Source organism: Cavia porcellus, unplaced genomic scaffold, assembly GCF_034190915.1.
Source record: "Cavia porcellus strain 051 isolate PalLab524CR breed Dunkin Hartley unplaced genomic scaffold, mCavPor4.1 scaffold_1, whole genome shotgun sequence".
Taxonomy (NCBI): Eukaryota; Metazoa; Chordata; class Mammalia; order Rodentia; family Caviidae; genus Cavia; species Cavia porcellus.
The window spans coordinates 146,165,797-146,191,810 of record NW_026947484.1 but is presented as its reverse complement, the minus strand read 5'-3'; the positions used below and the strand labels follow the sequence as shown (position 1 = coordinate 146,191,810).

The 26,014-nt window shown below is 34.0% G+C and overlaps 1 protein-coding gene across 5 annotated transcripts in view; it reads right to left on the bottom strand.

Annotated features, from left to right (window-relative positions):
* Col24a1 (collagen type XXIV alpha 1 chain) overlaps positions 1-26,014 on the bottom strand; it is a 349,791-nt gene that overhangs the window by 222,569 nt on the left and 101,208 nt on the right. For 4 of the 5 annotated variants that reach the window (XR_010050132.1, XM_063257323.1, XM_063257335.1 and 1 more), the window contains 2 exons: positions 23,442-23,495; positions 1,697-1,750 (listed from right to left, as the gene is read on the bottom strand). Coding sequence is in view for 4 of the 5 variants with exons in the window: in XM_063257323.1 (XP_063113393.1) it covers positions 1,697-1,750; positions 23,442-23,495 (108 nt within the window). In the remaining variant the exon portion in view is untranslated. The remainder of the gene's footprint in view (positions 1-1,696; positions 1,751-23,441; positions 23,496-26,014) is intronic. The other variant, XM_063257329.1, reaches the window with a different exon arrangement.

The following is a 26,014-nucleotide window of genomic DNA, read 5'->3' as shown; positions in this document are numbered from 1 at the left end:
GGTTTTGTAAGTTTTATTTTAAAGAAAAAAAGAAAGAAAAATAAATATAACGATAATTATGCACCTAACTTCTTTTAGTTCCTGGAAAAGAATGTTTTGTGCTAATAATGTTAAGCCAAGATATGTCTACATCTCACACTCTGAACAACAACTTCAAAGATAATACATAATGTATCAACTTCGGCAAGGATCCAACTAACCTGTTTTGAAACTGTTTCATATCCATATTGCATGTTTCTTTTAAATTTTATTTTTATTAGTACATATTGCATTATTACAAAGTGCATTACAACAATGCATATACTGATTACATTCTTTGAGGGGAGTTGATACATGTACATAACATATCTGAATTCTTTTTTCATCCCCTTCTCCTCCCTTCCTTCTCCTACCCTTCATACATACAGTATTTGGGTTTTTAATATAGGAGAAACCATGCCACCAGATGAACGGGTAAAGAAAATGTGGTATACACCATGGAGCCCTATTCTGCCATAAAAATTGAGTCATTTTGTACATCCATAAAAGAAAGAATCAGGCTGCGTAGCTCTAGTTTGCACAATGGCTGTCACATAAAAACCAGCCAATAAATACCTGCTGACTGAATGAATGTGGTACTTTGTATCTATATTATTTCTTTCCTAGCTTTTTCTAGCTCATCCCCACTTTTTTATGGCTCCCCTCCTAAGACATCCTGCATACCGACATAAGATGTTCCCTTTTAAAACATAAACCACTAGGATATCTTATTACTTAAATATCTTTGATTGCTACCTGATACCAATAAGATAAAGCAGAAACTTCATGGTACTGAATGTCCTCCAAAGCTAAGCGGTTAAGATCTCAGACTTTGTAATCATGTATGTGTCAAAGTCATAGCAATAACACATGATGTTGAGTGAATATTGTATAAAATGGGAGTAATAATACTTCTTCAGGCTACTGTAAAAATTAAACAAGATACTTCTGTAGGTGATTTTTTTTCAAAATGTCTGCATAATTCTTGTAAAATATTTACTGCAGTTTTATGCTACTTGATAATACGTCACTATAAAGTATAGCTATTCTTAAGATCCTTTTTTAACTTGTATTCCTTCCTCTCTGTTTACACTGACACTTCCCACAGCAGCTACACTTCATAACCTGTGTATCCTCCAGACTTCAGGTGTTGCCATTCTTCTCCTTTATTCATTACGTTCATCTGCTTATAATGCCGAAGCAGCCTCCGAGCCAAAGCCTGGGTATGTAACATTTTGCTCTTAAATACACTACAATGGAAGTTAAAATAATGCTTAGGTTTCTTCAGATGTCTTATGCTGTGAAAGGCACCAGAATACCATATACTATATTTTAATTACTAGATATCTTATTAGCCCTAATGTAGTAAGTAGTCAGACAATTCTCATACATTCCTTGTATTCTATGGATTTTCAGAATTGTTGCATTTTTCAATCTGCTCCTAGGAATGATTCACATGATTGGTAAATATAGGTCTATATGAAACCATGAAAATAGTTTTCAATTATATGAATCCTGAACTCAAAAGTTTACCAAATATTTCAGAAATATAGAAATATTCTAATTGTTCTGATGAAATGTTCTATTAAAATCTGCTTTCCCTTCATTGAAACTTGAGATCAGAAAAATCTGTATATCCGTATTCAGTTTTCTTTCTTTCTTGTTTTTTTTTTTTTACCTTTGGTCCTTCAGGGCCATTTTGTCCAGGAATCCCAATATCTCCTGGAAAACCCTAAGAAATACAAAAATGTAGAGTTTATTCCTTAGCAAATTACTTTCAATCTATTAAGCATATTTAAAAAATCCTCTTTGCCTTACCTTCATGTCCAGTTAAAGCAATTCAAACTCTTCAAAAACTCAATATTAAAGACTAAGTTAGGCAGTTGTTTACATAACTTATAAAGTGTATTAAAACAGAATTTACTTCACTAGTTACTCACAAACATTCATCTGACCCAAAGAAAACCTTTTGTTCAGTCTACAGAGTAGAAGTCTTATTAAAAATTATCTACCAGTTGGAAATGAGGCAACAAGAAGTATGAAATGTCCTTTCAGTATAATAGAGGACCAAAAAGAATTAGAGGAATATACTTTGTTAAGCTCACTGTTAAACAACTACAGGTCAACTTGTACAGTTTGGATAGATAGAGATGCACACCACTTCTGCCTGATTAAAAAGAAAATATAAATTATGCCTTAACATATAGAATATTAGTTTTGTATCTAACCTATCTTGTTTCATCATAACATCCCATATTTAAATCCTATAAAATCTTAGCTCCTCAATGCTCTTTGAAATCAGAATCTTGCTGGTGTTATCACTTCTCAATGAATTTACTAAATCTTTGACCTGTGTTCGTATTTTTATGAGAATCAATTTTACCTTTTGGAAGTTACCCCAGCAGTCTAAAACAGCTCAAGGAAAACAAATGGATCATACTATTACACAAAGTTTGTGGTGGGAAAGGGCCTAGGATATTACTCTATATTAGATTAAAATTCTTGCTGAAATAATGAATCAGAGAAGGATTCATCAAGATGACTGTCAATAATGATAACCTAATAAGGGTAGTTTCACTTGTATTGATTTTGACACAAAAAGAGCTGGTTCAGTGTTTTCCATTGACATAGACAAAAGAAAAAAAAAAACAGGAAAGTATCAGAAACACTACCTTTAAAATAAGGAAAGGTGCAGATAAATATGAATAAAACATGATATAAATATGATAAAATATGTAATTAAAATATATTCTGATAGAGGGGTAAATATGATAAGAATAAAAACTCCAAGAAATAAGAAGAAATAGTGAAGCCAATTCTGGAATACTTACTCTGGGAAAAAAACCGAATAGATACCTATATATTCAGTCAGATTAGAACAGATACACTTTGCCAGATTAACTTCCAGACTTAAAATTTGGATTTTGTGAAGAAAAATTTCAGTTGGAAACACTTCTGACATAAGAAAAGACAGCTGTACTAGAAAGACTTATGATATCAGATTTCTGGACATTCTGGAATAGTTTAATACACGTACATTTGACACAGACTTGTCAATTGTTTAGTGATCAAAGGAAATATGTACATATATGTATATAATTCAGATTTTTTCCTAATAATTTCATACCCTTTCACTTGAACGCACTCTTTGTTACTATATGTAGTGAGGTGGGTGGTCCTTTGTGGACTTGAATCAAGACAACTGTTTTCTAGCTTTTCTTGTAACACTAGCTAGTTTGCAAAGTTGAACGCAGAATTATCTCCACAATCATGTATTTAGTATTTGAATGAATATTACACTTATTCACCAGATTCCAAGCCAAAAATGTGTAGTTCATCTTTAATTATTTTCTTTCCCCTTTTTCTCTTCCTTTTTTCCCTATAACTCTCACTCTACAGTGGGATCTGACAATGGCATTTTAACATGGTGCTGGGCTTATTTTATTTTCCTCATCAAATTGTAAACTCACTGAGCACAGTTTCATGTGTTGTTCACTATCACGTTCTCAGAACATGTACAACATCTAGTACAACATCTGCCACATAGTAATTACTTTACAAATGTGTTTTGTGTTATCGTTGAATGAATGAGTTGTCATTTTTAAAAAGAGAAAAACATGTCTGGTGGCTCCCTTGGCCCTTCAGAACTAGCTTACAATCAGTTCAGAACATTGGTTTAGAGTTTTCCCATAGACACATTCAGAACTTTCCTATCTTTCCAGTGAGCCAAGAACATGCTGTCATACCAGAAATCTAGGAAGCTATCAAAGGATTCAAAACTACAGTCATATTTAAAGATATAGAAAGGTATTTGAAGAGTTTCCTGCTGACCAGAACTTTATTCAACTTTATTCAGTAAGGAAAAGAATTTCAGTGTATTGAAGCACACTGATGATGAAGGTCACCTTATAACAATAAAAATAATCAGTGTTTAGAGGACAAAAGGGAGTCAAATTGTTATCTGGAAAATCTGTAAACAAAAATGAGTAATCAATGACTTATTCTGCCTTTTTTATATACACTCAACTTCTGTTATCCAATATTGAAGACAAGGAGATGTATGCTAACCAATAAATAAAAAAAAGAAGTGAGAGAATATAGAAATTTCTACTTTTTAATCCTGTAAATGGTCTGGTAGATTTGGCCTTGAGTTTAAACTGTTACTAGCATCATAAAAATGATAATTAGACATTGTTTTGTAATGAACGGACATAATATCACTTACAACCTTATAAAAACATAAAGAAACATGAACATGGTCAAGATTCTGTAATGTAACTACCAATTTTCAAGAAATGCACAGGGTCCAGAATCATGCAGAACTACACCCTGAGACTATCGGCAAAATCCAGAATGTGAAACCTCAGCCACGTGAATGGGGAGTTTCAAATAATGATAAGGGGAAAGCAGAACGGAGAGATCACTTGTAGATTGAAAAGCACAGCAAATAAACAAGCCTAACTCACTATTTTTAAGACTGCAAATTTAAGTGATAAGCTACAAAGAAGAAGCAATGAAGAATTGTTTACTTTGGCCAGAAGAGATGAGCTTGTGGTTGGGCTGGAACACGCGAGGATTCCAGGGATTCTACTCTTGAATATTATGGTACTTACAGAGGAGGTTGTGTTAGAACTGCATGTGCTATCCACTTGCAGTGCATGGTTTTCTATGCCTGTGTTCTATTTCACAATAAAACAGTAGGAAAAAATCTACTAATGCAATTCTGGTTACATATGGGATAGTTAATCTATGTTTGAATTTCTGTTCTTCCTTCAATGAGTAGAAATAACAGTAAAGGAATATTAAAAGACAAAGTACCAAAAACACAATAGGATAAAAGATGTCAGCAAATTTGGTTTCACAGTCAAGAAAGTTGAAGATTTTAAAATAAAAACTATACTGAAAAATCTCACAAAAGCATTATTACAGTTATTAAAAAGAGAGGAAAACTTTATTTCCTTATCACATAAGACAGCTTAGAAACTTAGCCCAGTTCTTTCATTATTTTAAAAATTCATACCTGGGTTACTTCCAAGGAGAGAGAGTTTGTTTTTTAAGTAATATGTTTTAAAACCTAAAAACCAGAGTTAACTGGATCAACTGAATTTTAAACATAACATTTATTTGTAAAAGAATTTTTAAGTGCTCAAATTGGCTGCTTAAACTATAAATAAAACTACAGAACATGAGCATCACTGCTGAGCAGCAAAATTTCAGTTATAGATTGAAAGATAAAATGTGTCATTAGAGTCTACATTTCCAATTTGTAAAAACTACATCCACATAAAATACACAAGAAGAAAAGTAAACACAAAACTCTGATGATTAATTTTAAAACTTAAAATATTGACAAGTAAACGGATTTTCTCCCCCACAGTGTGCTTCACTGTCTCAGTGAAGTCATCATATCACAATTTAAAACTAAACTACCTTAGTGAGGAAAAGGAAGAACAATCTGACTTCTGGAGCTTTCTTAATGGAAATAGTCTGGCCACCAATTTTTATCAAGAAAAAAAATTAAGTAGCTTTAAAGATAGTAAGTGCAAATGTGTCTTCTATTTTCAGATCTTTCACATCTGTTTGTTGCACTGATTCAGCATTCTCTCCAGTAAAAACAAAGTTTTATTATTCTCTAATCACTAAACACTGGAAACTAGTTCGTATGCATTTTTACAGCAAAACCCGGGCACCAAAGCACTAGAAATTTCATTAGTTTCCTAGGAAATCATAAAAGGAAAATATTACCATTTTTGTTTGGCAGAAGTCAGAAGCTTTAAAGACTAGTGTCCTAACAAAATAAATATATAATGTTCTTTGGCATACATTGAACATGTTAGTAATTTTCCAATAGGAGCAATCAAATTTCTCTTTCTGTTGAAATATATAGCGCTTCCAGTTTAAATATGGTAAATGTAAAATTAATCACAAAGTAAGCAAAAACTTACGTTAATTGAAAGAAGTGGTACATACTATTTGAATCCATTTATAGAAAGATTTCAGAAAATAAGAAATAATTTATGGTGATAAAAGAGCATATCAAACATAGCCTGGGAAGAAAAATAGAAGACCAAAGAAAGGGATTATAAATGGTAAGAGAATTATTTGGTTTGCAAATATGTTCCTTATTGTGTCTTAATAATGATTTCACAGGTTTTAGATTCGTGAAAAATTATCACACTGTATACATATGCAATATACCATATGTCAAATATACCTCAATAAAGCTGTGAAAAGGTAAAGTGGAATTTAGCATTTAAAATAATCATTTGTTTGTTGGGGCTTGGGATATAGCTCAGCAACTTAGCACCTGCCTAGCAAGGTAAGGTCCTGAGTTTGATTCCTGACACCACCAAAAAAAAAAAAAAAATCATTTGGTTGTAATAGACAATTTGCCATGACTTGAAGACTTTTAGAGACCATAGAGAGAACTTTAGACATTTAGAAAATTTGTTCAATGTAATCCCTCCAGTGAAGTCAGTAGAGCACAGATTTTTGGATTATTTTGGAGGTAAGAGCATGCTAAATTTCAATAACAGCTTAAAAACTAAAAACTATTTTGTAAAACTCAAACTTCTGAACAACTTTAAAATATTCTGTTCATATAGGTAACAGATCATTTAACTCACTAAGAATTTCTAATTCTGATTGTTCTTTATAGCTATCATGCTTTGAATATACCATACATAGTATGGTTTGGCTTAATTATGTCACCTGAGTAGCGTATAAGTCTGAAAAAAATGAATATAGCCCTTTAAAAAGTAGTCATAAAAAGAAAAACTTAATAAAAACAGCATATAAATTATGAATTCCTGGAGGACAAGGTTTTGCAAAGCCTAATGTAGTGTTGGGAAGACAGTACATTAAATCAATATCTGATGACTCAAATAGACACATTGCATTTGAATAACTATATCCTTGAATTTTAGTTTCAAACATTATCCTTTCAAAAAATTATCCTGTCTCTGAAAAAAAGAAAAACCAAACAATTATCATAGCTTCTATGGACAGGATTTCAATTTTCATGGGGCTGAGTGCATCCAGATGGAGAAAGGTACTGTAAGGGAAGAATTTGATTTGCGGCAGGGATCCAAAATGTACTCATAAGATTTTGTTCTCTAACATTTGTGGAAGTACATGTCATGTCATTAATATGGTAATTCCAAGACGGAAAGTAATAAAAAAAAGATTAAAATGATCTTTTCTAAGTGAAACTAGTCATCCAAAAGTTAATGCCAACAACAATATTTAAAAGGGCAAAAGTCATAAATCCACTTTCCCAGTAAACTATAGGAACTAAACTCTAGCACAAGGCAGCATGCAAATTGCACATGGAGGAGCTGGTCTGTCTTCTGAGAAAACCACAGAGAGAAAATATGAGCTTCTGGGGGAAAAAAATCAAAACAAGAAATCCATCTAGGTATCTGGCTCCATTTCACTCTCTTTTGCTGTTTTAGATCTAAAAAGCCACCAAACCCAGATTGTTTTCATTATTATATTGTAGAAAAGTTTTGCAATTGATTATTCCTATTCATATTTTCTCTTCAGTAATTCCATATATTTGAGCAGAAAATATAGCACAGCTGAATTCCATATGTGTATTATCCTAAAAACTCAGGAGTGAAAATTCTCCAAAAAAACCCAAAAAGCAGTAAAATTTCTTGTGATACAACATATACTCTAGGTTACAAATGAAATTTTGCTTCATTAGTATACAGTATTTTTGAAATCTCTCTTTAAGGAATCTACAAAGTTGGGAAGTCCACATTCGTTCTTCTAAAAGCACATGGAACTATGCTAAACTTACAATTTAAAGTAAACTATTCTGATAATATAGTAGATAACCTATGGTAGCTCAGGGAGTAAGTGAAGAGAAGGGACAAAAAGGGATTGCAAAGGTGAGCAGGGAAGTTTGTGAGTTTGATGTATATGCTATTTTCATTTTAGTGATGGTTTCATGATTTATATGTATGTCAAAATTATTAAATTATATAATAGAAATAGGTGCAGTTATAATGCAATTATACTTCAAAAAAGATGAAAAAGTGATATTGTTTTAGATAATTATTGTCTTTATTATATTATTATGGTAGGTAGCATTGTATAAAGACTTCATAGTCTTTAGAGGGAAAAATAGTATTTAATTCCTGACCTTGTATTAAGTAAAAGTCAGTGAAGTTCAGACTATTGTCTGAAGCAAAATTATGGTCATTATATATTTATAGATGTGTTCAGGTAAGTATAAATTTAGGTTCTCAATATATTTATATGCATCTACCCATTCTAATTTAGCATTCTTATGAATCTCTTAAAGACTATCAGTTCATCTATTTAACACATAGTATGTGTCAGGCACCATTCTTGGTACTGAATATCTTTAGAGAACAACAATAATAAAAGGTCCCCTATTTCTTTTTTTTTCCCCCTCTTCAAGGTCATATGTTTTTTTTTTTTAATTTTATTTAAGGAGAAAAAAGAAAAAAAAACAGAAAAAGGGTAAAAGTTATACAGACTTTCAGAAAAAATAAACAGTAGGAAATCACTAGTTAATTATATATTGTCATCTTAGAAATAGTTGTTGAAGTTACAAAATTAAAGCATATAGAGGGGACTTTCAAACAGTGAGACTGCAAACAGTTTTGTTCAATGATCCAACAAAAAACTCAGTAATATGGTTATCTATCTTATACACTTAAATATATATGTAGTTATATCTTTTAGAGAACTTTCTTTTCCTTTCTTTTGTACAATGACAAGTATATATTTTGGGTTTTAGTACTCCCACAGTTCTTATTACTTTTTTTTTAAGAAAGTAAAACCAAATGTGACATACCAGGACAGAGTCAGTCAAATCAAAAGGATGGACATAGTACATAATGTAAAAACAAAATACAAGGTGATCAACAATGGTTACCATACTGCCTCTTGCTATCTTAAGAAGAATTGCCTAAATCATCAGTTATAATAAAATTGAACAAAACAGTAAAGAATAAGACCAATAAAACCAAAACATTGGAGACATTAGAGGACTTCAAAAGAAGATAATAGTCAACCAGAATGGGCATCGCAATGAATCTTATTGTCTTCATAGCTGTTGCCTATACTTTTATACTTGGTACTATCAAGCATAACAGAATAGAGGAAAGTCAGTCAAAACAAGATGGTGAGAGCAATACAGAGTTTCAAATCAAATTAATAGGAAATCAAAGTGGGTTACTATAATATATTCTGCTATTTTTTGTTTATTTTTCCCTTAATTAAAAGGACAAAAATGAAAAAGTAGATAATAAAAAGGAGATTGAGATAAAAAAAAGAGGGCATAACAACAAAACAGCACAGGTCAAAACATAGTCATTTAAGCAAAATAGTGTTTCACCACAAGATAATCTCGACATAGTAGTAGTTACCATAGTGTCTCTTCCCTTAAAATCTTTGGGTATAACTTTGTATACTGTAGCATCAAACGTATCAAGACAATGTAAAACCATTCAAGAGAATGACAGTATTACAGGGTATTTAGAATCAACTAACAGAAAATGAACAATGGTTTCTGTATAATCTCCTTGTCTATAAAAGTTTTTGTTTATATTATCACATATAATAAAATCCAGTAAGATACAACACGTTAAAACCGATGGAGACAGAAGAACAAAAGCTTGATGGGACTTCAAAACAAGAGGATATTAAATTAGCACTACCTATTATGATGTCTTGTTTTCTCAAAAATGGCTGTTCCTACCATCCAACCTTCTCTGCCTCATTTCTGTTGAGCTCTTTTTCTGTCATTAGTTGTTCAGTTTGTCCTCTTCATTTTGCTTTCTGCTCCATTCATTGTGGCCGCTCTGCCACTGTTTCTGGAATCTTGGTATTTTTCATTTTTAGAATATCCTGCAGTAATCTCTGTAGAGTTGAATTGGTGGTTGCAAATTCCCATAGTTCCTCTTTATCCTGGAAGCACCTTCTTTTTCCATCAATATCTAGGGACAGTTGGGCAGGATATATCAATCTTGGCTGGAGGTTATTATCTTTCAAAGCTTGAATTATTTCCCCCCATGCTCTTCATGATTTGATGGTTTGTGCCAAGAAGTCTGCTGTAATTCTGATGGGTGTTCCCTTGTAAGTGATCTGTTTCTTGTCTTTGATGGCTTTTAATATTCTGTTCTTATATTGGATTTCTGGAATTTTGATTATTATATGCCTGGGTGTAGCTCTGTTTGGGTTGTAGGTGGCTGGGGTACTGTATGCCTCATACATCTGAGTATCTTTATCTTTTGCTAAATTAGGGAAATTCTCCTGGATTATTTCTGTGAATAGCTTTTGTAGTTCATTTGTTTGAGTCCCTACTTCTTCTTTTATGTTCTTCTTAAGTTATAGATCCTCTTATCATCTTCTAGTCTTTGTATTATTGCTGTTTGTTTTCTTATTATTTTTAAGAAGTTTTTCATTTCATGCTCCCACCTTACATATCTGTCCTCCAGTTCTGATAATGTATCCTTAGTTTCTTTCAAGCTGTTATGCCAGCTTTCAATAGTTTTTAGTTTCCTGGTAATCTCTTTGAACCTGCTTCATGTATTCTATGTTTTCTCTATTTTCTCCATCAAACAATTCTCCCCTTTTTTTCTGTTCTTCCATTCCACCATCAGTTTTTTTTCTTGGGAGGTGCTTAGCATTTCTCTAACTATTCTACTTATTTCTTGCTTTATTTCATTAAATACTTCATTTTTGAACTCGTCTATGAGGCTCCGGAGATACCGCTTTATGTCTATAGGTGCCATGTTTGATATTGAATGTTTTCTGTCTTCATTCTCTTTTGCATTTACCTTTCCTGCATCAGTGTTCTCAGGATTGGGGACTGAGGACCCTTTCTTGTTGCTCCCTTTTCCCATATTTTTTGTTCCTTCCATACAAGCGTATGTAGGAGGCCCAGTTTTTTTTTTTTTTTTTTTTTTTTTTTTCTCTTTGTCTGTTACAGTTTGTTTGAATCCACCGGCTAGGTGTTCTCGCCCACTGCAGTGTACTAGGGAGACACAGACCTGGGTAGCCTCTGCTGGGCCCGCCCCTCCAGGTCAACCTACTGAATGCTTCACTGCTAGGGTGCACTGCCAGGCATAGGGACCTGATTTGTGCTAGCCTACTGGATCTTAGTCTGCGGCGTCACCAGGCCAAGCGCTCCCCACCACTCCCGCTTGAGAGGGGAATATGCGACTAAAGTCACTGCAGGGCCCTGTTCCAGCTAGTCTGCTCGTTCCCAGAATGTCCTCTGTTGGAGCCTCCTAGTCTATGAAAGGGTCCCCATTTCTCTCACTCACCTCAGGTCCATGCAGAGCTCCTTGCCAGTCCCACTCTCAATGCCGTTTGGTTCGCCGATTCCAGCTCTCAGAGCTTTCGCGCGTCTCTCTCTCTCTGCCGTGCGGATTGGGACGCAGTATAGGCAGCAGGAAATTCAAATCGCGGCTTCCAATGTTGCAGGATCCAGCTTCGGCACTGAGATTTTATCAGTTCCTGTTATAGCATCAGGATTGCATTTCTAGTTGGTTTCTCTCAGCTTAGTTCATTCCTGGGTCGGCAGGGTACATCTCCCCTCACGTAGGACTCCTCACATGGCACCGCTCCTGGATTCTAAACTGGTAATCTCAGAGAGCCTCCATGGCTGCTGTTATTTGTCCGCCATGTTCTCCCGGAAGTCCAGGTCCCCTACTTCTACAGAAGAATATTCTGAAGATTATCTCTCATTTTCTCCTTTCCTGTGTGTGTACATTTGTGGCAGAAAGTTAAGCGATTAACAAAGTAAATTAACAGTGTTATGAAGAACTAGTGTGTGTCCGAGGCTTACCTTTATTCCTGATATACATGTGTGGGCCTATGGCTATTCTCTGTTTGCATTCTTTCTTTCTCCAAGTGGGACATTTTATTTGCTCTCTAAAATATGTATGCTGGTTTGTTGCAATGTAGAAATTGCTTAGGCTTCTCTGAAAGCAAAGTACTTTAGCCAGAGAGCCTGCTCTTGAATCTGTAAGCAAAAACTGGCCATACATACGGTTATCTTCCTTTGAAGATGAGAGAGTGTATTTTCAGCTTGTAGGCAGCACCATTAGGCACAGATATGTAAGGGTTGTTTAAGATGAAAGATAAGCGTATGTAGATTTTGGGCACTATAGATGTGGAAAGGAGAGAGCACTTTTAAAACCTACTAGCAATTTTTTTAGAGCACTGCTCTTCTTCCTTTTAAAACATTTCAAGGTCCCCACTCCAGTCCAGGGATAGGAAATATTCCAGTTCCGTGGGAGCCATGGCTGAACTCAAGTTCAGATGTAGGAAAATGGTCCATATCTCCCAGTTACATGTTCTAATCCCATGGCTAGTGTGATCATGTGACTAAAGCCAGATTGGCTGGAATTCTCCTAAGAATTTTAGCATTGAACTATCAAGAAAGAAGATTTTTTTCTTTTGGTATGATTGTTAATTGTGAAGCCAACAGAAGCCGAGAATTACCAATGACCTCCTTCTTACCATACATTCTAATGAATAAAGTCAACAGAGATAGTAAGTAAGGTAGACAGTTGGAGAATGTCTTGATTATATTTAATGTATTCCTATATCCAGCCAAACTTCTAGGCACATGTACTCCTGGACTTGCTGATTACATCAGCCAATCATGAAAGTTTGCTTAAAACTGAGTTAGGCTTATATCATTTTTGGATGAAACAGATCTGACTAAAGTTTGTACAGTTTTAAATACATCCAGTTCACTCCTTGCTATGGTTGTTTATCTTTTTTGTTTCGTGTTTTTCTAGGAATTTGTTTTGTTTTGTTTTGTTTATTCTTCTAACACAGAAAGAATAGGTATACATGTAGAGACTCATGCCTGCGTAGAACTTCTAAAAAGTTTTTGAGAATCGATTATATAATGCATGATGAAATGAACAGCTAATTTGAAGAAAAAGAGACAGTAAGGTACTCAGTGCTGATTCCTTAGCATCATGATGTGAAATCCAGCAATACTATTATTCTTTGTTCAGGGTGACTTTAGTCTGGTTTTTTTTTTTTTTTTTTAATTTCAACATACATGAAGGTGTGGACAGTTATTTTGAAGAGAATGAGAGATATTATGGCAGCCATTGTTGACTTCCCTATTGTCTGGTCTTGAAGACCTAAAATGCCTTCATCATCCTCTTCTGATCAGTTTCATACTATTTTGTTTTGTATGAATTCATTGTATATGAAGATATGGACAACTATTTGGAAGAAAACAAGAGACAATGTGATAGACTGTGAAAATCTCCACTTGTCTTGCTTTGAAATCTGTGTCTCTTACATTGTTATCTTTATGATTTGTTTTGTTCTGTTTTTCTATGTTCAATTTTACCCTCTTTAAAAATAAAATTACAAAAATACGCCGGTTCCTTCATTTATCTGCACTTTTACAAATCTTATTCCCTCTTGCTTGAATTGGCTTGCCCTCTGTCTCTATTTGATAAATATTATTTCTTCAAGTCACTGCTCAAGGATAACATTTTTTCTAGGAAATCTTCAATTCTCTTCTCCAAGTTCCTCCATCATGAAATCTGTTACCAACTCAAAACTAACATAGTCTACAAAGCATTTTATGACTTGACTTACTCTGAATCAGTAACTTGTTCCTTTATGTCTCTACAACACTAATCACACTATATTGTAATTAAAAGTGTGTTTCTCTATTGAAATAAAATAGGAGCTCATAGGGAAAATGAACTTAACTATCTTTATATTTCCAGCATTTAACCTACTGTGTCAGTGGGCAATAATTTATTATTGGTCATTCACACTTCTGCACAGAATACAAAATGAGGAACTTTCCACTGTTCTGATCCCTTTTCAGGGATTTTTGTACAGTAATGACAGAAATGTCATCCTCTGCAGGAAGGAGGAGGAACATTTGCTGTCAGGCATGAAAGATAATGCCTCATTCTGAAACACATTATTTTTTGTGACTGACCATTGACATAGATTCGGGTTCCCTAAACTCAAAATTTCTCTGATGTAATGCAACCCACTGCATGTGTAAGCATCATGTACTTCTCTTCTCTCCACAATGTGGGATCTGTGGCTCAGTGAATCTGTGCAAAACTGGTGACAACTCTGGAAACTGCAATTGCTGAGAGTAATAAACTGTCTCTTTCTGTGTATGTCCCCAAACTTTATCAGGCTGTTTGAAACTCTCTGGATAACTTGTTGGCTTTCAAACAGGATAAAAATCTAATAGGGTAAACCTAACATAAAGACTGGATAATGATAAGGACATGGCTTTCGGAGCTGGACATATGAGGAGTTCATGAGATGAACTCAGGTTCAAACCCAGTTTCCCTCACCGTTGCTAACTCGAGGTCTTCATCAATTAGGTGAGTAGTGTCAGGTCAACACCACTGTAATAATTCATGCTGCCATAACATTCGCTTTAGGTAATTAGAAGACTCCATCTCTGAGGCTTTATGAATGAATAAATCTAAGGTCACAACCTTCTTTAAAGTCTTCCATGTGATTCTTTTCAACACAGAGTACTAACATCTGCTAACCAGTTTTACTGCCTGTAAATTCACCGTGCTTATTATCTAGGTGTCTTCCTCTCGTGTCCTCAGGCTTCCTTACGCGTTTCCCTCTTCTTGGAAAGCCCTCCCTGTGGCCTGCCTTTTGTTCACAAACAGTCTAACTCAAAGTCCATTTTTTTTTCTGTGAACTCTGTTTTATTACTTCCATCTCAAGCTAATCTCATGCTGCTAAAACTGGGCTATAATAAATATTTACTTCTTGAAGTATGCATTCTCCATTAACAGTTTATATATTTTATTTTTCCCGAACGAGACTACCTATTTTCTCAAATTATGAATTATATCTTATTTTAAAATATATTGTACATTTACAGGTATAGTAATGCATACCATAGAAACTAAAATAATTTTTTAACTGATTGAATCATATACATTCAGAATAATTTTTCTGAGTGATAACTAAGAATCCAAAATTGCTCAATCAAACCCAAGTCGTTAAGATAATAAAGAAGTAACTTGTTTAAGTGAAAGCGATTCATTAACACCCAGTTCTAATCGACTAAAACAGCTAGCCACAGGCTGACTTATACCAGTCAGGTTCACTGAAGTGCTAACATGGATATTTAGAAACATGATTTCACTTGATATGAACAGACTCTCCTCTTATCTTCAGTCTTGGTCTCTAATGAAGACCACCCTGATGGAAAGAAGAGAACGTACTACTTGACCACTTCAAGCATTTCTGTGATGAGTGATCTTGAATCACTTTTGTAATAAACCACTAACTCCACTTATAGGAATATCATCCAAACTTCAAAACTTGTGGATCACTGTAGCCCAGAGGAGTTAACAGCTGAATCAACATTCTATCTTGCTACTACATTATAAAGCAATCCATTGCCAGAACTGGGAATCTGTATGCAGTTAATGCTCCAAACTGGCAATACTATGCTTAAAGAAATAGGAAAATTTCCTGTACAGTATTTTCTGCATTTTTATCAAAAGCAAAAAAAGAATCAGTATGAAAAAAAGTCTAAAGCAAGTGATGTTTTATCTTGGGACACCTCTAATACTTACGACTTGATGAGGCCTACATGCATGGATACACATTCTTCATCATTATGACAATTTAGTAATTTGCTTAGAACAAGTAAAATATTAAGAGTGGGGGAAAAAAACCCTTTTTTTGCTTAAAGTAATACTGGGAAGTAATATTCTTCAGTGTCAATGGCCAATACTTAACATTTATGACAAAACTTAAGAGTGCTTTGCATTTGCTGATTGTTAGGGAAATCTGAACTTTTGTACTAGAAGATACTAGCAAGAAATGTTGGCCAATTCTGTCCTGTTTTGTTGGATGACCATCTGTACAGTATGAATAACTTGAAGAGCATCAAAGTTTCCAATCATTTATAAATTCTTCCCTGTTAAACAAATAACACCATAAATTCTATTATTAGAGACTATCCACACTAGTTTCACTGCATTTTTTGATGCCGAAATGTAAATATCTTTGAAAGGCCTTTCTCCTATTTTTAAGCTTTGTTAGAAAGGTAAATTAAAGGAAGTAAAAAGCACACTGCTTATTTGAGATGTGCAAGAATTCATGACCCAAGGAGAAAAAAAATATAGAAAAAAGAGAAAAAGAGTTTTAAGAGTTTCTTTGACTATCTTCCAATTTTCTATAAAGAATGCACTGATTCTAGGCTTTAAAGGAATGCTTTGATCTTTGATTTTAGTTTGTCAAATCTAATCAAAAACCAATTGCCTGGAGAAAACAAAGGCAGAGGAGCCTTTGGCATAGAAAAAAGTGAATATTGATTTCTTGACTATAAGCTCATTGGAGGATATACTTCAGTTCTGCATTTTTTAGTGATTGACATATAATAGAAACCCTTAAAAGATCAACTGAAAATGAGTAGTTAGGATTGGACTATCTAAGAAAACCCTAAGTGATCAAACCTTCCCATAGTTATGTGGACCCTTGGGTTCTGAGATCAGTCAGTCACTCATCACTCCGTTATACCTCCTCTTCTCCTCTGAGTAGCAGCTGTTAGGTGTTCTATCCGAACTGTGGGAAAGTGACTAGGATACATATTGATATTGGGAATGGGACAATTACAGTGACCATACCTGACCATGTGGATAAGAAACTTTTAGAAATAATTTGGAAGAAGAGTTTAGAAAGGTTTGAAGATGGTTAGAGAAGCCTAAGAATGCTGAGGTTTGTAACACCATTAATCACTTAAAAGATGTAGGAATGATTCATATCAGACCGTTGCTTAATTCACCAAGAAGTCCCTGAAGAAATCAGAGAATGATTTCTGGAGAATTATTGTGTACTACCATAGCCTCAGTTGCAGCTGCTGTGTCAAATGTAGTATCATTGTTACAGCAGATTACTAACACTTCCCACAGATGATGTGTAGTCACTGATTTGGAAAACACACTCCTTTCCTTTATAATTAAAAAAATACAAAGTTTCTTCATGTGGGATGGACAATAATCACTTACAGGTTTCCTGGATCCTCCTGCCTCAGTCATAATAATATAGTTTGAAAAGATCTGGGCCTTCAGGGCATGCTGCACAACAGTGCTCCAATGCACTAAACACATAACATCATGCTGATTGACCAAGATGAGCAAGAGACGAGTGATCCAAAGAAAGACTTGGCATGCTGCATCCCTTCCAGATGATGAGAATAAACCCTACAAAGAGTCACGGATGGACACTTCTCTGAAATTTAGGATCTGCCTGGCCAACTATATATTGGACTATCCTCTCTAAAGATTAAAGAAAAGCTATTATATACTCTCTCACATTAGGAAGGACAGGTCCTTTTGAGTTCTGGGAACAAAATTTTTATGACTGGGAATGCTACTGTAGCCAAGTACTGAGCAACACTCCAGGCTGACAGCTTTAAATGGAACACAGTGCAGGATATGTTGCAATCAGCCTTGTTAGTCTGGTATTCAATCCAGAATATCCTATAGTACTGAAGATGTAAGACGTTAAAAAAAAGATTCAGTATAGCTTATGGCAATCTTCAGACAGAGAGAAAGAGAGAGAGAGACGGGAAGATATATATATATATATATATATATATATATATATATATATATGAGTCAAAAAGAAAAATATAATTATTTCTATAGATATTGAAAATATATTTAACACTATGTTAATATATATTTGACAAAATGTAACAATTCTACTCAAGAACAAGGCAAAACTTTTCTCTACTTTCAATTCTTTAACATTATATCAGAGTTATTACATTAAAATTACCAAGGAGAATTACCCTGAATCAGAGGTAGAAAGTGGAAAAACACTAAAATGACCTCTATTTGAAAATTATAATATATCTAGAAAAGTTTAGATAATTAAAGGTGAAACAAACTCCAAAGACAAGTAGTATACCAAGTTAATACTGAGAAATCAACAATCTTTATACACATGGAGACTTAGAGAATATAGTGGTAGAGAAAACTCCACTTAAAATAGCAACAAAAAGATAAAATAGGAACAGATTCAACAAGAAATATGCAAAACCTATAATCATGAGAATTTAAAAATATTCCTGAAAAGCATAAAAGCAGACTGAACAAATAGAACCCATCAATTGTTCTTGGAGAGATGATGCAATTTTGTAAAAATATTAACACTTTCTTACCTTATAAGTTGAAATCAATAAAAAACACTGACAATATTTTTAATGAAGCTAGATAGACTAATGCTACCATTTACATGGAAAAACAACATTCATCTACAACCAAGAAACTACTGAAAAAGAAAAGCTAAGAGAACTTACAGATTTTCCAGATATTAAAATATACTGTAAACCTTTTGTGATTAAAACAATATGGTACTTGTGCATGAACAACCATTCAAAAACTATGAAATGTCAGTGAAATTTATAAATAAATTTGGGCTAACTCAAATTAACTTTTTCTTTATTCTGTTAGACTACATTCTTGGATTGCTTGCTTTCTCTCAGCTTTGATTCAGGTTTTTCCACATGTTCTTGGTACTATAAAAATTCTACTTGTGGGTTAATTCACCCAGTACTTCAAAGGGTATTCTGCTGGCTTCCTTGTCTTTTCCAGTTCTTGTGCAAATTAAAATTTAACTGGAAAAATTCCATAACAAAGCTTATTAGTGGCTTTCTTTTATTACTTTATATTTAAACCATTTATAGAATGCTAGCTCTATGCCATGCTGTACTGCAGTAAGCAGTAGTAATAATGTTCTAAAGTTACTAAACCACAGAATCAGACAACTATTTCCAGGCAGAGAGTGGAGAAATGTTCTGTAATGTCATGTCTTACTGGTTTGAAAATATTTTTGTCCTGTTAGAAAAAGGTCCATAGCCAGTAAGAACAGAGAGATAAAATGTGTTTTTTATCATAGCTGTTTATAAACCATGGAGCACCCCCAGGATATTCTGAGGCAGTACTCATGGAATGGGCTTCTGTATCTTAAGATCTTCTGGTGACAGTGATTACCAGCAAAGGTTAAGAATCACTGTCTTATAACTAGTATCACCTTATTCTTGCAAAGTTAAATCATATTTGTCTCAAAAGCTCTTTCTCTACTCCCACAACCTACTGCAAGATGTCAAGTGTGCCTAGATACCAAAAATAATCTCCTTATATCATATGCCTGTGTTCACTACCCTTCTCCTCGTTTTCTCATGTCCACAGGATGGCCAAAGTAACTGTCTAAAAGCATAAATAGATAAGATCTCAGAGTGACTGTGATTAGAGTCTCTGATGGGTTCCTCCTGGACTTAGAACAAAATTTCAACTTCTTTTATCCTCTGTAAAGGTCTACACAATATACCCACTGTATACTTTTCCAATTTCACTGTACATCCTTTTCAACTCCATTTATTCTAGTTACATACATTAGTATTTCTTTGATCTTGAACCAGCCAGGCTTTCTGTTTTGTTTGTTTGGCTTTGGGTCTAGATAGTTCCTTCTGTCCTTTGTGGTGATGGTGGTGGTGGCAGTATTTAATATTTATTACAGATACTAAAATATTTTTACATGCTTTTATGTGCATAGTACAGTAACTTTATGAGGTCGATACTATTTTATGAATGGAGAAAGTCTGAGAGTTTAATTTGTTTAAGATAGTTGAGCTAATACCTCAATTGTCGTTCAGAATATATTAACTCTAAAGTAACATTATTTTGAAAATATTAAGTTAAACATTTTGTTGCCTAGCAATCAACAAAGGTTATCATGGAATTATATACCTAGGTCTATCTCATCAATTTTGGCCCCTACTTTGGAACTATGAAATCAGTCAATACTGCAAAATGGAAATGACAGATCCTTAATATGATAGGTTATTCTCCTCCTTTAGAATAATGAATGTTTTTACCCACGAGAGAGGAGAATTGTTTAATTTATCATATATCATTGTTTCGTGCAATTTTGAATTCAAATCTTCAACCTACTTCCTACAAAATGTACAGGAGGTCATAGACTCTATTTAGGCAAAAGTTTTAAAGTTTTTTCACCTTGACACAACTCAGTAAGCATTTTATAGGTCTCTGGACACTTCCTTACTTTTTTCTAAGAACTCCTAAAGCTTTCTTCTCTTACACATTTTTCTTATTTGGGGGATGTAATTTCCTACCTATACACAAGAAGCCTATTTTGACCTTTTTTAATTTAACCATTTGAAAACAAATCTACACAGTCCACTCTACATAACTTGTTTAGAAAAATCTTCCTTGTTTTTGAGAGAAATGTATTTGTCTGGGAATCTGACTGTAAATGTTGCCTTGGCTGCTGTTTTTACAGAGATTTGATCTGAATTAATTCAGTTCTAAAATTTTTCTAATTTCCATGATGATTTTTTTTCTTCTTTAGACTGTAAGTTGGCTAGTAACTTAGTTGTTTTTCAGTTATCAAGATTCATTGTATCTTTTCGTTAACTTAAAACTTAATTACACTGTTGACAAAGAACGTAGTGCTCTGGTGGTATCAAGTATAGCACTTATAAACCCTTGTGTCATAATTTTTTTCCTTAAATGCTTTCATCTGTTACAATTGCTGCATTTAAAACCTCTACATGGATGACTTTTTAAATATGTAGCTCTAGTCCACTCTTCTCAACTAAGCTTCAGGTTTATGGTTTTGTTTATGGTTTTACTTATTTAATAAATTATTTTTTGTATGGACTACAAGCATTTCAGTCTTAACAGATAAGAATCTAAGGGATTATTTCCCTGAATTTCCTCTTTGTACTTTGTTTTACATTTTAGAGGGGGGCCTCCATCTCAAATATCTTAATTGCTTTAATTTCCCTCTCACTGAAACTGAACAAGCTGATTTGAATAGTTAAATGTTGTGTCGTGTTTCTGAATTCTCTCTTGAAGCCATCTGTTACTCTCTGTTGACTGAAAACCTCCTCATTAATTCTCTGCTGTATAACATAATCCTTCTAAGTAAGATAGTTCATCTCCTTATTACCTCTATCTGTCTCTTCCTTTATTATCCTCCCTTATGAGACATATCAAACACATATCTCATAAAGCACAGTAATCCCCATAATCCCTATCTCAGAATTAGAATTCTGATTATTGCCTACAGGACAAGGTCTAAATTAAGAAACTTTATATATGAGGGAATTCATCTGCCATATAAGTAGAAGCACTTTAGTTAGGATTTACTATTAAATGCACTTTTTTTAATGATTGATATTGTAATTCTATTAAACATTTAAGGGTCAGAGGAATTGGGATAAAAAATATTGCCTCCATACTATATTTTTATGAGCTAGAAGTTATGATCTTTAGACTAGGCCTCCTTTTCTCAAGCAAGTTTGTGCCAATTCATGAGACAGTACAGGTTTCATGTTTAGGTCCCTGAAAAACGTTTGTACTGGTGAAGAGGAAGAAAGAATATAGTTTTCAAGACCGGCACTTAGAATCTTTCCTTTGTAGTGCAGAAATCCAAGACAATGAGAAAATGTGTTGAATGTAGAGGGAGAATCATAAAATTTAAAAGGAAACAGAAAAAAGAAACACATCTGGAAAAACAAGTAGTAAATGAAAACATGGGTCACACAGCCTTTAACCAAGCTTTGTGAGAAAGAAGAAAATGATCAAATACCAAAATGGTAACAAGCCCTTCCTGGGGGGAGACTACTTATAACTGCAGTTACAGCATTCACAGTCATCACTACCATCTTTAGAGGTAATAAAAGTGAAACGATTCTGCATACTCAGTGTAAGAAGACATAAATATTATTTGTTACAGAAAAGTTCATTAAAATGACTCAAATAAAAAATTAAGCCTTTTACAGAAAGAAACTTTCATTAATATGAAGTCTTAATTACTGAAAACAATTTCCTACTCAGAATGATGATATAAATATACATGTTTTATATCCTATTACTTCTCTACCAATAAAATTAAATACAACGTAGCTTTTAAAAATATTTTGAACCATCACTATGGAATGTTTTTAAATTATAAAAAGTAGAAATAGTAATTTCCTAAAGAAATAAAGCAATGATGAAAGAAAGCTGTGGGGTAAGAAGTGAATCTCATACTCTACAAAGAGGGAGAGACTATCAAGAATATCTGCTTATTTCTCTGCCACTGTGGGGATGCTGTTCTTCTGATTTATTTGTTCTGAAGTTAAATTCATGTACTCAGTTTTGCTGCCACATGTAGGACTCTGAATTAAGTGTGTATGTGTATTTATACATGAGTATGAATGTGTATATAAAAAATACACACATTTTTTGTTATGCATTTCTAGAATTAGGCCAAGCTTCAGAAGCTTTCTCGCGTACAATACATTTTGATCCAGAATAAGATTCAAAATAATCCAAATATTTCATCTCAGAAGCTTATGATCTGTGTATACCTTCAGAAAAAGAAGCTGCTCTATATCAAGCATGAAAGCAAGGTCAACATTTTAAGACTATAGAAACAAATTCGATATATGTATAAAGAGTTAATTCTAATTGTTCTATAATATAAAGTCCAAATGATATATGTGCATAATAAGAAGAGAAAGTATCTTGTATTAATATTTAGGTGTAGTTTATATCATAAAATTTAAGTTCAAGCCCCAAACATGTGTTATTAGCAGTTGCTGTGGAAAATAAATAAATCAGTAATTATATCATCACGATGAAACTGTAGCTATTACCGGTTTACCTCTCTTTGTTTAAATATCTGAAATTGAAATGTTCCAAAGTCCAAAATTTTTTGAAAGATGACAGAAAATCCACACCTGATTCCTACAACAGGTCACAGTCAAAATGCAGGTGCTCTAAGAATGTTGTGGAAAGTTAACTTCAGGCTACGTGCATAATGCAAACATGAAACAGAGATGAATTTCATGCTTAGATATGGTTCCCATGCCCAAGATATCTCATGACTGTGTGTGTATTCCAAAATCTGAAAAAGAATTATAAAACATCTCTGACCTGAGCACTTCAGATATGGGATCCTCAACTTTTTATTTCCTTAGCATCCCTGATCACAGTTGCATACCTCCTGATACAACAGGGAAAATTCAGTGCAAGCTTCAACACAGATAAACCTTAAAGGAAATCTTTCCTTTTTGTTTATTTATTTACTTATTTTTGTGGCACTGGAGATTGAACCCAGGGCCTTATGTATGGTAGGTAACTGCACTACCACTGAGCTACATTCATTTTTTATTTTGAGACAAGATCTAATAATCTGTGCTCAAACCTATGATACCTGTACTTCAGCATCCCAAGTATTTGGGATTACAGGGGTGTGCTACCGTAGTTAGCAAAAGAGTCTTTCTTAACCTCTTATCTAAAAACATGCTTTCCCAATCAAGTTTAATTCCTGTTATTTTGGTTTCAGATTTTTTAATTTTTCTATCAATATTTTACCTCTGGTCCTGGAGGGCCAGGTGGTCCCTGGGATCCTTGGTCACCTGGTTGACCCTAAAAGGGAAAAAGGAGAAAATGAAGTTTAAGGTTTGATTTAATAGATATAATATAGAAGGAGCGGACATTTGGTGAACAAACAGCACTCAATCTGTGAAGTCAAAGTTACAATAACTTTTGGGAGACTTACTTTACAACCCTGATCACTGTGAAACTTATTTAAATAAAATGGTTATGGATATAACATAAATTTACCCTTACTATTAGAGATACAAACAAATTAATGAGCTAAATGGTCAAATCAAGAAAAAAAAAAAGTTTATGTGTTTCCCAGAGATAGGGCAATACAGTTTGATTCAACAAATGGACAACTCTACTTGAGGAACTGCTTTTACAAATAACCAGTCCTAGAAATGTCTGTGCAAGTTCTTCCTTGATACTGTAAATGGTCGGATTCAATAATTAAGACGCATCTAGATTCAATCCTTGCTGCTGAATCTCGCTACATCTCAGTTTTCTCATCAATAAAATAACAATAATAAAATAATAACAGTACCGTGTTAGTCACTTTCTCAAAACTGGGACACAGTGCCCAACGCTCAAAGTTAAAAGAGGAGAGTTTTATTTGGCCCCAGGGTTTTTATAGGTCTCAGTCTATGGATTGCCGGCTCCCAAGCAGGAGGGGCATGGTGGAAGGTTCTGGCAGAAGAAAGATGCTTATCCCATGGCAGTCTGGGAGCAGAGGGAGAGAAGGCAGGACCCAGGGAGGGATGTACCATTCCAGGTCACATGCCTAGTGACCACCTGCAACCAACCCCCCCTCCTCACAGCAGGCCAGCTAAGAGCCCTGCATCTAGTCATCTTCCAGGAGCCCTACTCCAGACACATGAAGCTTTTGGGGGACATTCTGGACCTAAGCAATAAGAAAGGCTAACATTTTTACAGAGCCACCGTGAGGATTAAATAGGCCATATAACTAAAGTGGTAAGCACAGTGTCTGGCATATAGAAAGCATGTATTACTTGTTACCCAAATTTAGAATTAATCTTAATCATTAATCTTCCTTTTTCATACTCTTGCTCATCTCCTGGATGATACCTAAAGTTCCTAAACTGTAATTCTTTAAAGTTTTGAGGATACAGATTTAACATTTTGGAAGTCAGTTTCTGATATTCACATTAAAACTGTGAAGCCAGAACCAGAGAGGAAGGTGAGAAGGAAGAGAAGTGTGTAGAGTGCCTGCGACCAGAGAAGGCTTGTGATGCTCTCAAGAGCTGGGAGGCAGAAGCCTGAAGGTCAGGGCTCCAAGGACATCTTGTTTTCAAAAGAAAAATCATTCAATTCATTACTTTACTCATATTAATTTCTATACGGGTTTCAGATTTGATTGAAATAGGGATGAGATCACATAACACTTCAAGATAAAACATAAGACTACTCATTTTCAAAGAACTAAAGCAGTTTTCTATATGCATTTAATTCATTCTCAGAGGTAAGATATCTGGACACGAAAGGCAATATAATAAGACTACCGCAATCAAATCTAGAGAAAGGTAATGGCATATTACATAAAAGCTCACTTCAGTTCACCTTTTCAAGTAAATAAAAACAAAAATGATGTCTGAATAGTCTTAATAGGCTATTAGGTCTTCATAGTCTTAAATTCTAAAGATGACAAACTCCTGGGGGGGGTGTTCTCATTGTCGCCCTCTGGTGGCAAAATTCAACTAAGACATTAATTTTACAAGCACCAAGGAAAATAGACTTTAGAAGAGATGATTAACAACCAAATACATTATTTACAAGCATAAACTGTGGAATAATTCCTTATGTTCTTCATAGTAATTTTTGTTTTGCAAAACTATAATTGCGAGCTTCCTATAAGTACCCATTTTCCTTATAAAAACTGAATTTTCGTGTAATTTAATGAATATTCAGTAAACTATAACTGAAAGGAATTTCGAGCTTAAAAATAGAAAGAATGTAATGATTTCTTTGTTTCATTCATCACAAGGAAAAAATATTTCCCAACAATTTATTTGTGTTACTTTTCTCTACTTTTTAAGTTTTGCAGAAAAAATAAAAGTTTTCTTATTATAGAACATATGACTCTTCCTGATCAGGGTTTTTTTTGGATTTGGAAAACATTCTATTTGTAACAACTTAGATCCATTTGGAGTCCATATCACTATTATCAAGACTGTAGGTGGCAGAAAAACAAAAGTAAAACATAAAAGAGAAAAATACACCTTATGATCTTTAGCATTCTTCCTATGACAGTAACAAATGCTTTCAGTAGGCCCTGATTTGTATAACTGAAAGTTGTGGGAGTTTTTTTTTTTTTTTTTTAAATGGTACCGGGGATCGAACTCATGACTGCCTACTTGCAAGGCAGGCGTTTACGTCACTGAGCTAAATCCCCAGCCCCGGGAGTTTGTTTCTTAATAGGAAAATTGAGTCTGCATGAGTAACTTTTCACCAAACAGGAGTCTCCTTACCAACTAGGGAAGGTTTCCAGGTCAAATATCTTTTGTATTAATAAGATACAAATATCAGATGATATAAGAAATCAATGA